General features: G+C 41.7%; 2 protein-coding genes across 11 annotated transcripts in view; one reads left to right on the forward strand and one right to left on the reverse strand.

Annotated features, from left to right (window-relative positions):
• Nucleotides 1-3,578, reverse strand: part of ARL6IP6 (ARF like GTPase 6 interacting protein 6) — a 30,283-nt gene extending 26,705 nt beyond the window's left edge. For all 3 annotated transcript variants that reach the window (XR_001793578.4, XR_016230855.1, XM_002712176.6), the window contains exons 1-2: nt 3,023-3,578; nt 1,495-1,548 (exon numbers count right to left, since the gene is read on the reverse strand). Coding sequence is in view for 1 of the 3 variants with exons in the window: in XM_002712176.6 (XP_002712222.1) it covers nt 1,495-1,548; nt 3,023-3,422 (454 nt within the window). In the remaining 2 variants the exon portion in view is untranslated. The remainder of the gene's footprint in view (nt 1-1,494; nt 1,549-3,022) is intronic.
• Nucleotides 3,579-4,000: 422 nt separating this feature from the next.
• Nucleotides 4,001-13,452, forward strand: part of PRPF40A (pre-mRNA processing factor 40A) — a 56,837-nt gene continuing 47,385 nt past the window's right edge. For 4 of the 8 annotated variants that reach the window (XM_051849558.3, XM_051849563.3, XM_051849559.3 and 1 more), the window contains exons 1-2: nt 4,001-4,649; nt 5,813-5,944. In XM_051849558.3, coding sequence (XP_051705518.2) covers nt 4,566-4,649; nt 5,813-5,944 — 216 coding nt within the window. In that variant the 5' untranslated portion in view covers nt 4,001-4,565. Of the gene's footprint in view, nt 4,776-5,812; nt 5,945-13,452 lie in introns of all 8 variants that reach the window. The other 4 variants (XM_051849555.3, XM_051849557.3, XM_051849562.3 and 1 more) reach the window with 3 other exon arrangements.

Below are 13,452 nucleotides of genomic sequence, written 5' to 3' on the forward strand. Positions count from 1 at the left end.
ACCCTGCACCCATATGGGAGATCTGGAGGAAGTTCTAGGCTCCTGGCTTTGGATCAGCCCAGCTCCAGCCTTTGAAGCTATTTGGGGAGTGAACCAGTGGGTGGAAGACCTCCCTCTGCCTCTGCCTCTCCACCTTTCAAACAAATAAACAAAGCTTTAAAAAACAAAATACAATGAAGAAATTCCAGTCTAATGTTATAATTCTGTATGGCCAGTGCCATATATATACAAATACAGTGCCATATATATACAAATATATAAAAAATACAAGCACTAAATATAATTTAATAACAAATGTCATAGATTAAGTATATTCTGCTAAAATTTTTATTTTTCGTATGTTCTTATTTCAGATTTACCTCAAATAAAAGATCATTTTATACTCATTGCTATATCCTGGAGGATATTAAAACCGTAGAAGAAAAACTGCAAAGCTGGAAACAGGATTTAGTTTGTAAAATGTGATAACCTGGAAAAATGTGACAGATGCAAAAGCCAATGTGCAGTGCAAAACAACTTAATGTTTGTTGTACATGATCAGTGTAATCAACTAGGCCTGTGGATAACCTTAAAAATAATGCCTGTAATGTGACTTTAACTAAATAAGGTTTATTATCTAAATTTCAAATTTAAATAATTTAAAGTAGGTGATGATTCACTGCATAATTATAAAAAAGCCTAAACCTAAAAGCTTACCTAGAGGTGGGAAAGGAAGAAAGGCCATGACTAACTCTTATTATATTCATTTTGATACTGAGCAGCCCTTCCTTCAGATAACAACTGCCACTAATTCTATTCAGAGATGTGAAATCTGGTATTTTCAAATAGGTTAGAATTCATGCCTAGTTCAAAAGTTTCTGTCATATCAAGAAATGCTAGTTCAACAAATGCTATTTTGTAACTTTGGCTGTTACTATGAAATAAAAACATATTGTTAAAATTAGTACCTAATGTACATTTTTCTCATGCAACAAGCTGAGAACACAGCTAAAAGTTTCCATGTGATATCTAACACACTAACTTCTAACTTGAAGATTAGTTTCTTCTGCAAAACCAGGCAGACAATACATTGTGTCACTTTGAGCTCAGTAGCCTTGAAGAAGTAAACTGAAGCATTCAGAAGGGATTGAGGGAGCAAGTGGATTTCAAGGTTCAGAATCATAGAATGATCATATGATTTGATTATATAGTTTAACTGCCCTCCAATTTATGATAAAATCAAATGAACTGTAGCAAACAGGACTAAAATAGAGATACACATACATTTTCTCATGCCCATTATAAAATTACAGCAAATATGTAAGACACATACTGCTTACATATATATGAATAGTCTGAAAACATCAAACATATGCAAATAGGAAATAAGAATGAACTGACTACGCATGGTTTATATGTACACTAAGTATTATACATCAAATTTTATAGTTTAAACATGATCTGAACAAACAAAAATGAACTCAAAATCAAATTCATTGACAATTAAGTCCATACCTAACAGCCCAGTGTCTATGCCATCTTCATTTTTCAAATTCTCAGCATGCAACTCTGTAAATACAAAGAGGAAGATAGGTAGAAAAGTAAGATTATTTTATAATTTCAAGAGTGACTCCAAGGCTGAGCAGATGCTGTGGAGCTGTGGAATGTGCTCTGAACTGGGCTCAAATTCTGATACAATTATCTAGTGATGTGCTCTTCAGCAAGCAAAGAAAATCACTACAGGAGTCGGCTGCCATATAGGAAATGAGAGTAATGTTTATTCTCTAGGAATGTTGTAAAGACATTTCATGCAAAACAAACTAAAGGGCATGCTAAGTAGTGAGTTCAGGTCCTTTCTCTGTTCTCAAAGACAAGCAGAGTTCAATGTCTTCTACACAAACTTCCACTTACTGTGATTTTATGACTTCATGATACAAAGGCAATCACTTGGGACAAAAACTATCAGGGATCCAGTGGCAAAAAGGGAGAAGGGGAGTGGCTGAGAAATGAAACACTGGCAAACATTTAAAAGTGAGGGTTTACACCCAATGCCATTTGATGAAGTAAACCTCACACATGAACTTGCCAATCTGCCTTCTGTATTAAAATCAAACACTTTAAGCACTGAAGAGCCATCTGCAACATCCTAGGGCTGGAAGGTAATGGAGAAAAACTAAAACTGGAAAGAAATAGATTTATTCAGTGAAGTAAAGCTAACACTTGAGTGACAATGTACGGGATGCTTCCATACAACACTTTCTTGGTTTTTCTTTTTCATTAATTTAGCCATGATCACACCCAAGTGTGATCACACACTGAGATTTTAACTCTTCAATTTAACATACAATACTCGGAAAACCATACTCGGATAATACACCCGTCAGTTTAGGAAAAACTTTCAAGAAACACTTATTTTTATTCTAATCTGGCCAATATTTCAACTTCAGACATGGGAAAATAAAACTACAGAAAGAATAGCCTGTACCTCACGCAGAACTTTGCATGCTACACCTGGTTACAAACTTGATCTTGGAAAAAAGCTGAGACTATTTCACCTCCAAAAGTCGACCTTTGGGCTGTGGGATGGAAATCCTTGCCCTTCAGAAATTGAGTAATGCGAAGGGCTGGTGGACAACATATCTTCAGGCATTTGTGGATCAACGCCCTTCCATACTCATAGCCTATTTAATTACACGCACTTCCTGCTGTCTGCTAGGAGGTGTTGTGCAGTTCGCTTACATAACTGTGCCAGTGTTTTGCCTCACTTGTTCAACGACCTGGATACTTCTTTCCAAGTCATTTAATTGAGAGACCTCTTCTTAAAATGGGTCCCCCGATCGCAGATCAGGGACCTCCGCCCAGGCAGCGAGGACAAAGAGGAACGGGTACAGAAAGGTACAGACAGGGCTCTGGGGGAACGCGGCTGGCTGGCTGCCTGCCTGCCAGCCCTGGGGACGGCGGGGGCTGAGGGCTGGACGGAAGCGAGAGCCACACCCGGGCCCATCTGAACTCTGGGCAGACTCTTCGGCCCGGGCTGCGATACCTTTTACGACCAGGTAGACGATGGCGAGCAGAAAGGCGAGGAGGATGGCGAACAGCAGCGCACACAGAATAGAAAGGACCTGAACCGGCCACTGCCGAGCCGAGGTTCGGCTTCCCGCAGCAGCCGGGAAGATGCCGTTGCGCTTCTCCGGCAGCACCGGCGACCCATCTCCATCTGGCGGGAACAGAGAACCTCTCCTGGACTCCGACGACGGCCCAGCCGAGAACTCTGCCCGCAAGTCGCGGGCCACTTGGGTGCATCCCTCCTCATCGTCGACTTCGCCCACACCCCAGCTGTCCCCCTGAGAGAAGGCGGAGTACTGCGGCGCCGCGAAGGGCACAGGCGTGCCGAGGCGGCGGCGGCGCGGCGCAGAACGCCTCCCGCTCTCCACAAAAGACATGGCGGGAAAGACGGCGAGAACCGCCGAGGTCCAACGTCTCTCACTGGCCCCGCCCCGCGACCGCAACAGCCAATCAGCGGCAGGGCGCCGCTGCGGCCTCCACCACCCGGCCAGGCGCGCAGGGGTGCGAGAGGGTGGGCGGCGGCGCCGAGAGGGAGCAGAGGGCTCGCCGGAGAGGCTGGGCGCCTCGCGGCCGCGGGCCGATTCTGGGGCAGCAGGCGAGAGCGGGCGCAGGGAAGCGTGCAGGGACAGGCAAGCCGAGGCCCCAAGTAGCCGAGTTGCCTCTCCCCAGCGTGCTTAGTCCCGGCCACCGGCGCGTCGCCACCCAGGCAAGCGCGTGCCCCAGCAGCCCCACAGTCAACACCGGGTCCTAAAGCTCGCCCAGGCCCTTCCGATACACATTCAAGAGCCTGCGTGCTTTCCCCCCTCTACGCTCACACTGCTCCCCAGTCTGCTCCTCCTAACCCGTCGCTTTGCCTCGGGAGTCCATCCCGCTCTCCCTTCGGCGTGTTTCTCCCCACCCACAACTTCCCTCCCAGCGACTCGGCGCGCTCTGCGCCGCTGCAGGCAGAGCTCCCTTGCTCTGGACGCCTCTTCGCTAGCCCGTCCCTCCCCGCCCCTTCGCCTCCCACACAGCGCGCGCACTGGCGCGCATCCTGCCCCAGCTACCGCTACCGCTGGAAGCTGCTTACCCCGCCCCCACGCCACTCCACCCCACCCCACCCTACCCTCTTGGGGGCGGCCGCAGGTTTGTGGCGCGTACGTAACTCGGGAGGGGGAGGTGGTGAAGGCGGCGGGCCCCAATACCCCACCCCTACGCAGTGAGGCTTTTGGAGCTCAGGGAAGATAGGGCACGGTAGTCTTCCTCCGCCGAAAGGAAGTTGGTAGAGTTTTCCAGTCAAAGGACTCGACGCGGAAACTTCCTCTTGTCCCTCCTCTTCCCCCCCTCCCGTGCACGGGACGCCGAGTGAGGCTGAGGCTCAGAGCCAATCGCCGCAGAAGTGCGAGTCGGCGGCGCACTGCGATTGGACAGCGGAGAAACCTGTCATTTTATTGGCCCCGCTGAGCCCGCCCCATAGCTCAGGGCATCCTTTAACCTTTGGCCCCAGCGGGCGCCAGCCACTCAGATCGCTTCTTGTTGGTATGTGTAGCGGTAGTGGCCGCCGGCCGAGCAGTCTGAGCCCGACGATGAGGCCGGGGACGGGAGCCGAGCGTGGAGGCCTCATGGTGAGTGAAATGGAGAACCAACCTCCCTCGCGGGGTCCTGGGGACGGGGAGCCGAGATTGTCCGGCTCCAACCTCTGCTCCAGCTCTTGGGTTTCCGCTGACGGCTTCCTGAGGAGACGGCCCTCGGTAAGGGATCGGTGGTGTAGGGGGAAAGCGGCACAATGAAAAACGGAGGCAGACAGGAAGCGTACTCCGAAAGGAGAAGAGTGGAGTGGACGAAGGAAGAACTCCAGATGGTGGGCTATGTCCCGAGGGAGAGAGACGCAGGGCAGGGCTGCACAAAGAGAAGTATGTGGGACCTTTGAAGTTCCCAGTGGGCTTGGCCTAGACAGATGCGCGGTGAAGGTGCTGGCAGGCCTTGGGCGGGGCGAGCGTCTCGGAGCCGAAGGCCTGGTTTAGCAGAGGCTTGATGTCGCTAAGACTGCAAGAAGCTGATTTGTTTGCACGCGTAGTGGTGGTGGTCTGCGGCGGGAGGAGGGGGTCTCTGGGATAATTGGCTGGGGAGAATTCCCTGGTTTAAAAGCCAGGAACAATGGACACATAGGAAGAAAGTAGTGCGTTAAATGCGCAGTGAAATAGTTGACTTGGTTGTTTGCATTTAGTGTCTGTGAGTGACAGAACCTTAAGTCTTCGGAGATGTGTTTTCGGGAGAGGAACTTTTACCTGTGCTGAAGCTTAGGTTAGGAAATAGTATGTTAGGCATGAAGTGGCTCTGACAACCCATCCTGTGCATTCTGTTAAGACAGGTTTGCCTCGAAGTGAATTTGACAAATTCAAAGTCTTTGAAGTGTCAAATTAGTGGCATTGTAAAATGACAGCTGGCTTTTTTTTTTATATCTATGTAAAACAGGATAAAGATGTGATTTTTTTGACCATAACTTTCTAAGTAAGCATTGAATATGTATTTTCCAAAACCAGCAAGCAATTCGGTAGATGATTGAATCAGTGCTTAGTGAAGGGGGGTGGGGGGACCAAGCTGATTCAACCCTCCAGGATCATTTTTCACCTTTTCCACATTGTTATGGAATGTGCAAGTTCATTATACTACAGTCATGCATCCCACAGTAGCCTAATATAGGCCACTACAGGTAAGAGATTTCTTGAAATGAGATTGCTGAGATGCTTATTAACTTGGTAATTTTCAAATGCTCATTATTTTTCAGATGGGGCACCCTGGCATGCATTATGCCCCAATGGGAATGCACCCTATGGGTCAGAGAGCAAATATGCCTCCTGTACCTCATGGAATGATGCCACAAATGATGCCCCCTATGGGAGGGCCACCAATGGGACAAGTAAGAACGTTATGTTTTTGTTTTGTTTCCTATTTGTTGGTGCTTTTTTGCCTCAGGTATTGTGTCGACATTTTAGAATTTTAAATCAGTGCCGTACTTGTAGCTGGTTGAGGATTAATTTATGCCCAGATAAAGTTTTCAGATAAAAATGTTGCATCAAGACTGTAATCAAATTTTGAATGTAATGAAAAAGTATTCTGTATCAAAAAATTACTACCTCAACAAAATTTAAGAGTTTTTTTTCCTAAGTAACTGTGTATCTAGGCTTTTTATTTAATGTCCTTTTCTCTCTTGAGCATGTCAATTGGAGTTAACTTTTTAAGAGTAAATATTGTATGAAATGTCAACATAACTTATTTCAATGGACTATGTAAGTGTATAGACTCTGAAAATAGCGATTGTTTAGGCCTTTGACTTGGAATGAATTTTACTGCTTAATATCTTCTCCTTTGTCTGTTGTGGGGTGGTGAGGGAGGGTTGGGAAATTTGCTCTGTAATTCTGATTCTTCATAGAGCAGTGTCAGGTAGTTCGTTTTCAACTTATACTGTTTTTGGTTTTTAAAAAAATGCTTTTTGCTTCTGCACTCCTACTTTTGAGCTGTCCCTTCCATCTCTAACATAAATTGTAAATGGATTGTTTTGTAGGAGTGATTTAGAGCAAAAGGTTTATGCTGACTCAGCAGCATCCGTAGAACTAAGTTAGTTAGCTTGATTTAGTAGAACTAAGTTTCTAGAGAAGCATCCAATAAAGGTAACAGGTTTAGTTACCATGAATAATTTTGTGCTTTATGTTATTAGGTTCTTTAATACACACTCTTTAGGTTGTTGGGTCATTTCTATTTGAGTATCTCAGTAAATCAGCAACAGCTTAGGCTAACAAGAGTATTTTGGAAAGCCAGTAGGTATGATCTTTTGTTGATTAGTATTATTTGATATGTAAGTATTTAAGCCTTGATGGTTAGAGTTATTGGTGAAACTGCAGTGAAAAAAGGAGCATGTTATGTGTCTCTCTCTTTTTACTTAACCTTACAAGGAGAAGGGCTCAATATCAAGTGGTTTTCTTCTTTTTTATTTGGAATATAGCCCTAAATTTTGTGTAAAAATCTTTATTCATAGGCACCAGATCCAAAAGATTCTGCCAGCAGGAGTTCTTTAAATAAGACTCTTTTATTCTGTTACTCTAGAATAACACAGGTTTTAACACTCCCTAGGTGATGCAGAAACAACTCTGATTCCTCTTCTGTTTCTTTCCATCTCTAAGCAGCAAAGAGCTCTTCTTGTTTTCTTGGTAGAGCTGCTCTAACTAGATAATGAGCTTTAAAAAATATTTTATTCTTTAAATGCTCTGGTTCTTATTTAAAATTAGTTTCTTTCCACAGAAAGATAAAATAAAACAATTTGCTACTGCCAGATGCTTCTCTCTTTTCTGGGGCCTTCTGTTTCCATTGGGCCAGTCAAGGTAAGTTTTGCAAGGGATTGACCTGCTTACCCTTGCTGTAATGGTGCTGTTGCAGTACCAAAACCAAAACACAAGCTAGCGTTTTCCAGGTTCTAGTAAAATGCAAATTTTGTTTTTTAAAAGTACTTTTGTGTATCTCATTGACATAAGCTGGTCACAGTTTGCTTTATGGCCCTATCTCTAGCTGTATCAATGACCATCTTCCTTATAGGTTTTACTTGATACTTCGTACACATCCATTCAGATACTCAGAATTTTGCCTTGTAGTTTCTTCTACTTTTTTCCTAGGTCAATATATGCCATGTGACTTTAAATATACCTGATTATTTGTATGTTAGATTTCTTTTCCCACTGTTGTTGGCTCCTGGTAGGGTAATGAATGGATGTTTTAGGAGGGACCTAAGAGAATCCTGTTGTTCTTTTCAGTTAAATCATTTCTTTTTTTCTCCATAATACGTAACAAATGTGGGCCCCAAATCTTGATAAAGCTAATTCTTATTAGCGTAACAGAAAGGGAGAGCATGGATAATTTTGAATCCTCAGATAATTCAGAAATCTTATTTAAAGCACAAATAGAACAAAACATTAGCAAAATTGATCCTTTTTCTGCATCATTTCTTCTGTCCTCACAACTCACAGAAGTGTTAATGAACAGTGTCAGAAGATAATTGACAAGAAGTGGTGTTCTGGTATCGTTCACAGCAGTGATAGTTGGTAGGGTTCTGCCATCCAGTTTTTAAGGTAATTCACAAAATCTTTAGCCTTTGGGACTGGAGGTTATGTAACCTTCCTGTATAGTTGACCCTCTCTATCTGTAGGTTCCGCATCCAACCACGGGCTGAGAACATTCGGGGAAAAATTGTTTCTGTACTGAACATGTACAGATTTTTTTCTTGCCATTATTCTCTGAGCAATATAGTGTAACACCTTTATGCATAGCTCTTATTTATATCATAGAAAGTATTTTGCCATTTATAAGCAACTTGAGCATCCATGAATTTTGGTATCTGCAAGGGATCGTGTAATCAGTCTCCTATGGAAACCAAGAGATGATGACTGTATTAACTGCTTCTCATTAAGATGTCATGCTGGAACCAGTAGACAATTACCATTGATGGCAGTTTTATTTGCTAAACGTTTGTGATCTTTGGAATGTTACTGAATATGACATGAAATTTAAAAAATTACTTGTAAACTAACATGCAGACTTAATAGGAAGGATCTAGGAAAGCCAGAATTTTGTAATTTTGTAACTTTTAAAATGCAACAAGTTATTTAGCTTGCAGAAATCTTCTTTGTTTGTTTAATTCATGATAACTTTGAGAATTCAGACATTTTTATAGTTGAAACTGAATCTCTTAATAAGAGTAAATATTTGTAAGTCATCAAATAGGGCTTTATAATATTTTTTAGGTTTATCTTAGTTATCTATCCTATTGGTCAAGTTTGCCTCTTATTGTAAATAATTTAATGGGAAAGTCATGCTTCCAGTTTTATAGGAGTATAGGATCTTATCGCTGGGAGAGACCTTACATGTTGTAAAAAGTTTAAATAGTGGTTTTGGAGGGATCATTGTTTTACCAAAAAAAATTTTTTTCTACTGCCTAGTGACAATACTGAAAATTTCTGGTAGAAATTCCTATCCAATATAATTATGTGTGAGGGTGTCTTCTTCCTCCATCTATAGTAAGTAATGTTTGCCATCGAAGTGTATTCATGTCTTACTGTTCTACTGTTCTTTCTCCACAAAGATGCAAGTTCTTCCATCTTTATCCAGGTGATTTTGCCTTTGCCTACAAGAGTCGTAGCTGGCTCTTTTTTCTCATTTGTTTTTTGAGTCTTAATGTTTTCTTTTTAAAATGAGAACAGTAGAGCAGAAGATCTAAGGTACCTTTCAGCTTCTAACAGACTATGATTCAGTTCAGAACATTTGATAAGAAGAGTAGATAATAGCAGATTTTATGGGTTTATGGAAATAAAAGAATAAAAATTCTTTTTAGAAAATCTCCCCATCTCCCCTAATTCTGCTTATTCAGTAGTTTTTTTTCCCTTTCCTTTTTTTTTTTTTTTTTTTTTTTGTGGTCTTTGTCAAAACTGACAATGAGGTTGATTTTCTTGTTCTAATATTTAGCAAAGCAGGTTCTATTAAAAACCTTACATTGTTTCTATTCCTGCTGCTAGCTGAGCTCAAGTCATCATACTACCATTCCTTAGACAGGTAACAATTTTTGAGCTGATTTTCTTGCTTGAGGGATGTCTTCCCTATTACCCCACCCAACCAAAATTTTAGATTTCAACTTCTTATCTCCTTGCCCAGGAATGTCACATGTTTTTACTGTGCCTTTGGCATAGTACCTAAATTCCACTGCTTTTCTTTCAAGGATTTACCTTAGTACATACGAAAGCAAGATTCAAAGACATTCTTCACACTCTCATGTGAACCCAGGCTGGTCTTTTCATGGTATCTTGAGTGATTATATGAATACTAGTTCCTGACTTCAAGCTGTGCTGTTCTTAACCCCCCACCCTCACCCCAGCTCACTGTCACTGTGAACTTTGATTTTCTTAGCAAAGTGCTCCTATTTCAAGTTCTGCCTTCTCTAGGATGTTCTCAGAAATGACTTTAGCTAATATATACTTCCCCTTCCAATTACTAAAGAAAATCCTGTGTAATCTGCCCAGAAGTTATTGTTTCACTTATTTTGACACTTGGTTATTGACTTGGTTTGTCTTAGTTTCTTACTTGTTTTGCTATCCCAACAAGTAGATTGTAAGCTCTTGGAGGGCAGAGACTGTGTTATAATTTTTAGGAAGCATGGAGGTCCGCATCAGTTTCTGGCATGTCATAGTTGCTCAGTAAAATACTTGTTGAATGAATGAAACAAATAGATACTCTTTGCTACATTATAAACCAGTGGTAGTAAGTGTTACATGTGACTATTTCTATGGTTATTTTTTACTTCATTTGTTACTACTTGTTAGTATTTACCTCTTTACTGTTGCTTTTTCATTTTGGCAAAAATAAAGTATAAAAGTAAGTAATTTTGCTTATTGAATAAAACTAAAATACTTATTTCCATTTTAAATTACAAGAAAGTGTATTTCTGTGGTAGGTGAGATCATTGAGAAGTGATTATCTGTTTACTAAGTTTTACCACAGGTTTTGATCTATATTACATATTTTTCCACAGCTTAGAGATTGCCAGTGAAATCCAATATATTGGTTCTTCGATTATCTAAGTTGGTACATTTATTTTTTGCTTTTGAACTTTCTTTTAACGTACTAATGTACGTGCTGGAAACATTGCCATTCAGTTGGTATTAATGACAAAAAGAAACACACTAGATTATTTTGTCATAATTTCTGAAAATGTTAAATTCTTATGAGGCAGAGGGAGAAAGACAGATAGACCAAGTGAAGATGGCTCCTGTCTGCTTGTTTACTCTCCAAACACCTGCAACAGCAGGAATGCAGTTAATTGAGTTATCAGCCACTGCTTCCCAGGATCTGCTTTAACAGGAAGCTAATGTCAGGAGTGAGAGCTGGGTTTCCAAGCCAGGTACTCCTGTGTGGATGCAGGCGTGTTAGCCACTAGATGGAATGGCCACTCCACTCATAGTTTTTGAATCTAGGTAATTTTTGTGTTCTTTACATTACTTAGGCAAGTACTTTTTTAAAAAAAGATTTTATTTTATTGTATTTTAGTTGAAAGGCAGAGTTAGAAAGACAGAGGCAGAGAGACAGAGAGCTCTTCCATCCGTTGGTTCACTCCCCAGATGGCCACAATGGCTAGAGCTGTGCCTATCCAAAGCCAGGAGCTAGGAGCTTCTTTTGGGTCTCCCACGCGGGTGCAGGGCCCAAGGACTTTATGCCATCTTCTACTGCTTTCCCAGGCCACAGCAGAGTTGGATTGGAAGTAGAGCAGCTGCAGTGCAAACTGGTACCCATATGGGATACTGGCACTGCAGGCGGTGGCTTTACCAGCTATGCCACAGTGCTGGCCCTCGCAAATACTTTTTATTTTTATTATTTTTTAAAGATTTTATTTATTTATTTGACAGAGTTACAGACAGTGAGAGAGAGAAAGACCTTCCTTCCATTGGTTCAACCCCCGAAATGGCTGCTACGGCCAGAGCTGCGCCAATCCGAAGCCAGGAACCAGATACTTCTTCCTGGTCTCCCATGTGGGTGCAGGGCCCAAGCACTTGGGCCATCCTCCACTGCCTTCCTGGGCCACAGCAGAGAGCTAGACTGGAAGAGTTACAACTGGGACTAGAACTGGCGCCCATACTGGATGCTGGCAGCATAGGCAGATTAACCCAGTGCGCCACGGCGCCAGCCCCATGGCAAATACTTTTTAATACATTTAAATACATTAACCCAGATCTAATGTGTTTAATTTTTATACTGTGTGTGCTAAGATTTTGAGAGATGTTTTACTAGTGAGACTGTAGCTGTTTTTATTATTGGATAATTTCAATGTAAGCTCAACTCTAGAAATTTCAGATAGAATAATGTTTCTAAGTATGAAGAGTGGTGAGTATTTTCAGAGATCTATGAAGAGCATATCAGTTTTGAAAAGTGAACTCTATTGCCCTGCTTTTAGAATCAGAGGCATAGTATTTACTAAGATTCTATATTTCTCAGACTTACTTGACTGTCTCTTCCTAACCATCCTTTCCCTAGTCTCCCTGTCCCTCACCCATTATCTATTTTATTTTGCTATTTCCGCATTGTATGGAATTAGTGTTTTGTGAGAAATGTTGAATTATGGCCATTTATTCATTGCTGTTTAGGAGAAAAAAGCATTGAAATAAATTAGTATTAACACACATGAATGAAACAGCTGGTAGAGTACAAACAAATGTATTTATTAAACATTGGGGTCAAAAAGAGGGACCAAATGTCAGCAGGTTAAACTGTTCATTTTTCATTGGATTTGTTAGAGATGTTAATGGCCTGACTTTAGATCATCATCATAAGTAGTGTTACCAGCAGATAGTAAAGATTTTATCTGTATGTATATCCAATACTGTGCACTAAGGGTTTTTACTTGTCTGTTTTCAACCTAGAGGAATAGGTCTAGTTAGGAAAGTTTGTGAGCAGTAACGAGTATTTTACTTTCTCATGAAGAAGTTATCCTTTGTCTTTTCATTCTTCCTTTTTCCATATGCTCTTATTTCCTTTAGTCAATAAATATTGAATTCTCCTGCTGTGATGCTAATATATGAATACTCACATACTCACACACACACACACACACACACACACACACCCACACACACACCTCTTGCTATCAAGGATTTATTTATTTGAAAGGCAGAGTTACAGAAAGGAAGAAAGAGAAATCTTCAATTATCGGTTCATTCCCCAAATGGTCACGGTTTCCAGGCCTGGCCAGTCTGAAACCAGGAACCAGGAACTCCTTGGTCTCCCACATAGGTGACAGAGACTCAAGCACTTGGACTATTCATTCTCTGCTGCCTTCCCAAGGTACATTAATAGTGAGCTGGAAAGGAAATGGGGCCATCAGGACTTGAACCAGCACTCATAGTGAATGCCAGCATTGCAGACAGCAGCCCAACTTGCTGTACCACAATGCTGACCCCAACCTGCCATCATTTCTGAGATGCTTTTGTGAATTGTGTGTTTTTGTCTTCCATTTGCTGGTTTGGCTTTCAGGATATATATGGACATTTGGAAGTCTGCTGGCCAGTGAATCAAAATTAATTTTAGTTAGTGATTGCTCAAAATGGGTATTTTGCATTGTGAGTTTGAAAAAAATGTCACTGCTGCTGCTTTGTGTACTCAAAGTGGAAATCTGAATATTCTATGATACTGTTTGCCATGTCTCTTAAAGGACTAAAATATGCAGAGGACTCCCTGGAGTTGAAATACACTTTGCTTTTTCTTGGGCTCTGATTGTTTTAATCACAGGCTTTCATTTTTTATTTTTATTTTTTTTTTAATTTTGACAGGCAGAGTGGACAGTGAGAGAGACAGAGAGAAAGGTCTTCCTTTTGCCGTTGGTTCACCCTCCAATGGCCG

This window comes from Oryctolagus cuniculus, chromosome 3 (assembly GCF_051225735.1).
Source record: "Oryctolagus cuniculus isolate XC-2025 breed Fujian yellow rabbit chromosome 3, ASM5122573v1, whole genome shotgun sequence".
Taxonomy (NCBI): Eukaryota; Metazoa; Chordata; class Mammalia; order Lagomorpha; family Leporidae; genus Oryctolagus; species Oryctolagus cuniculus.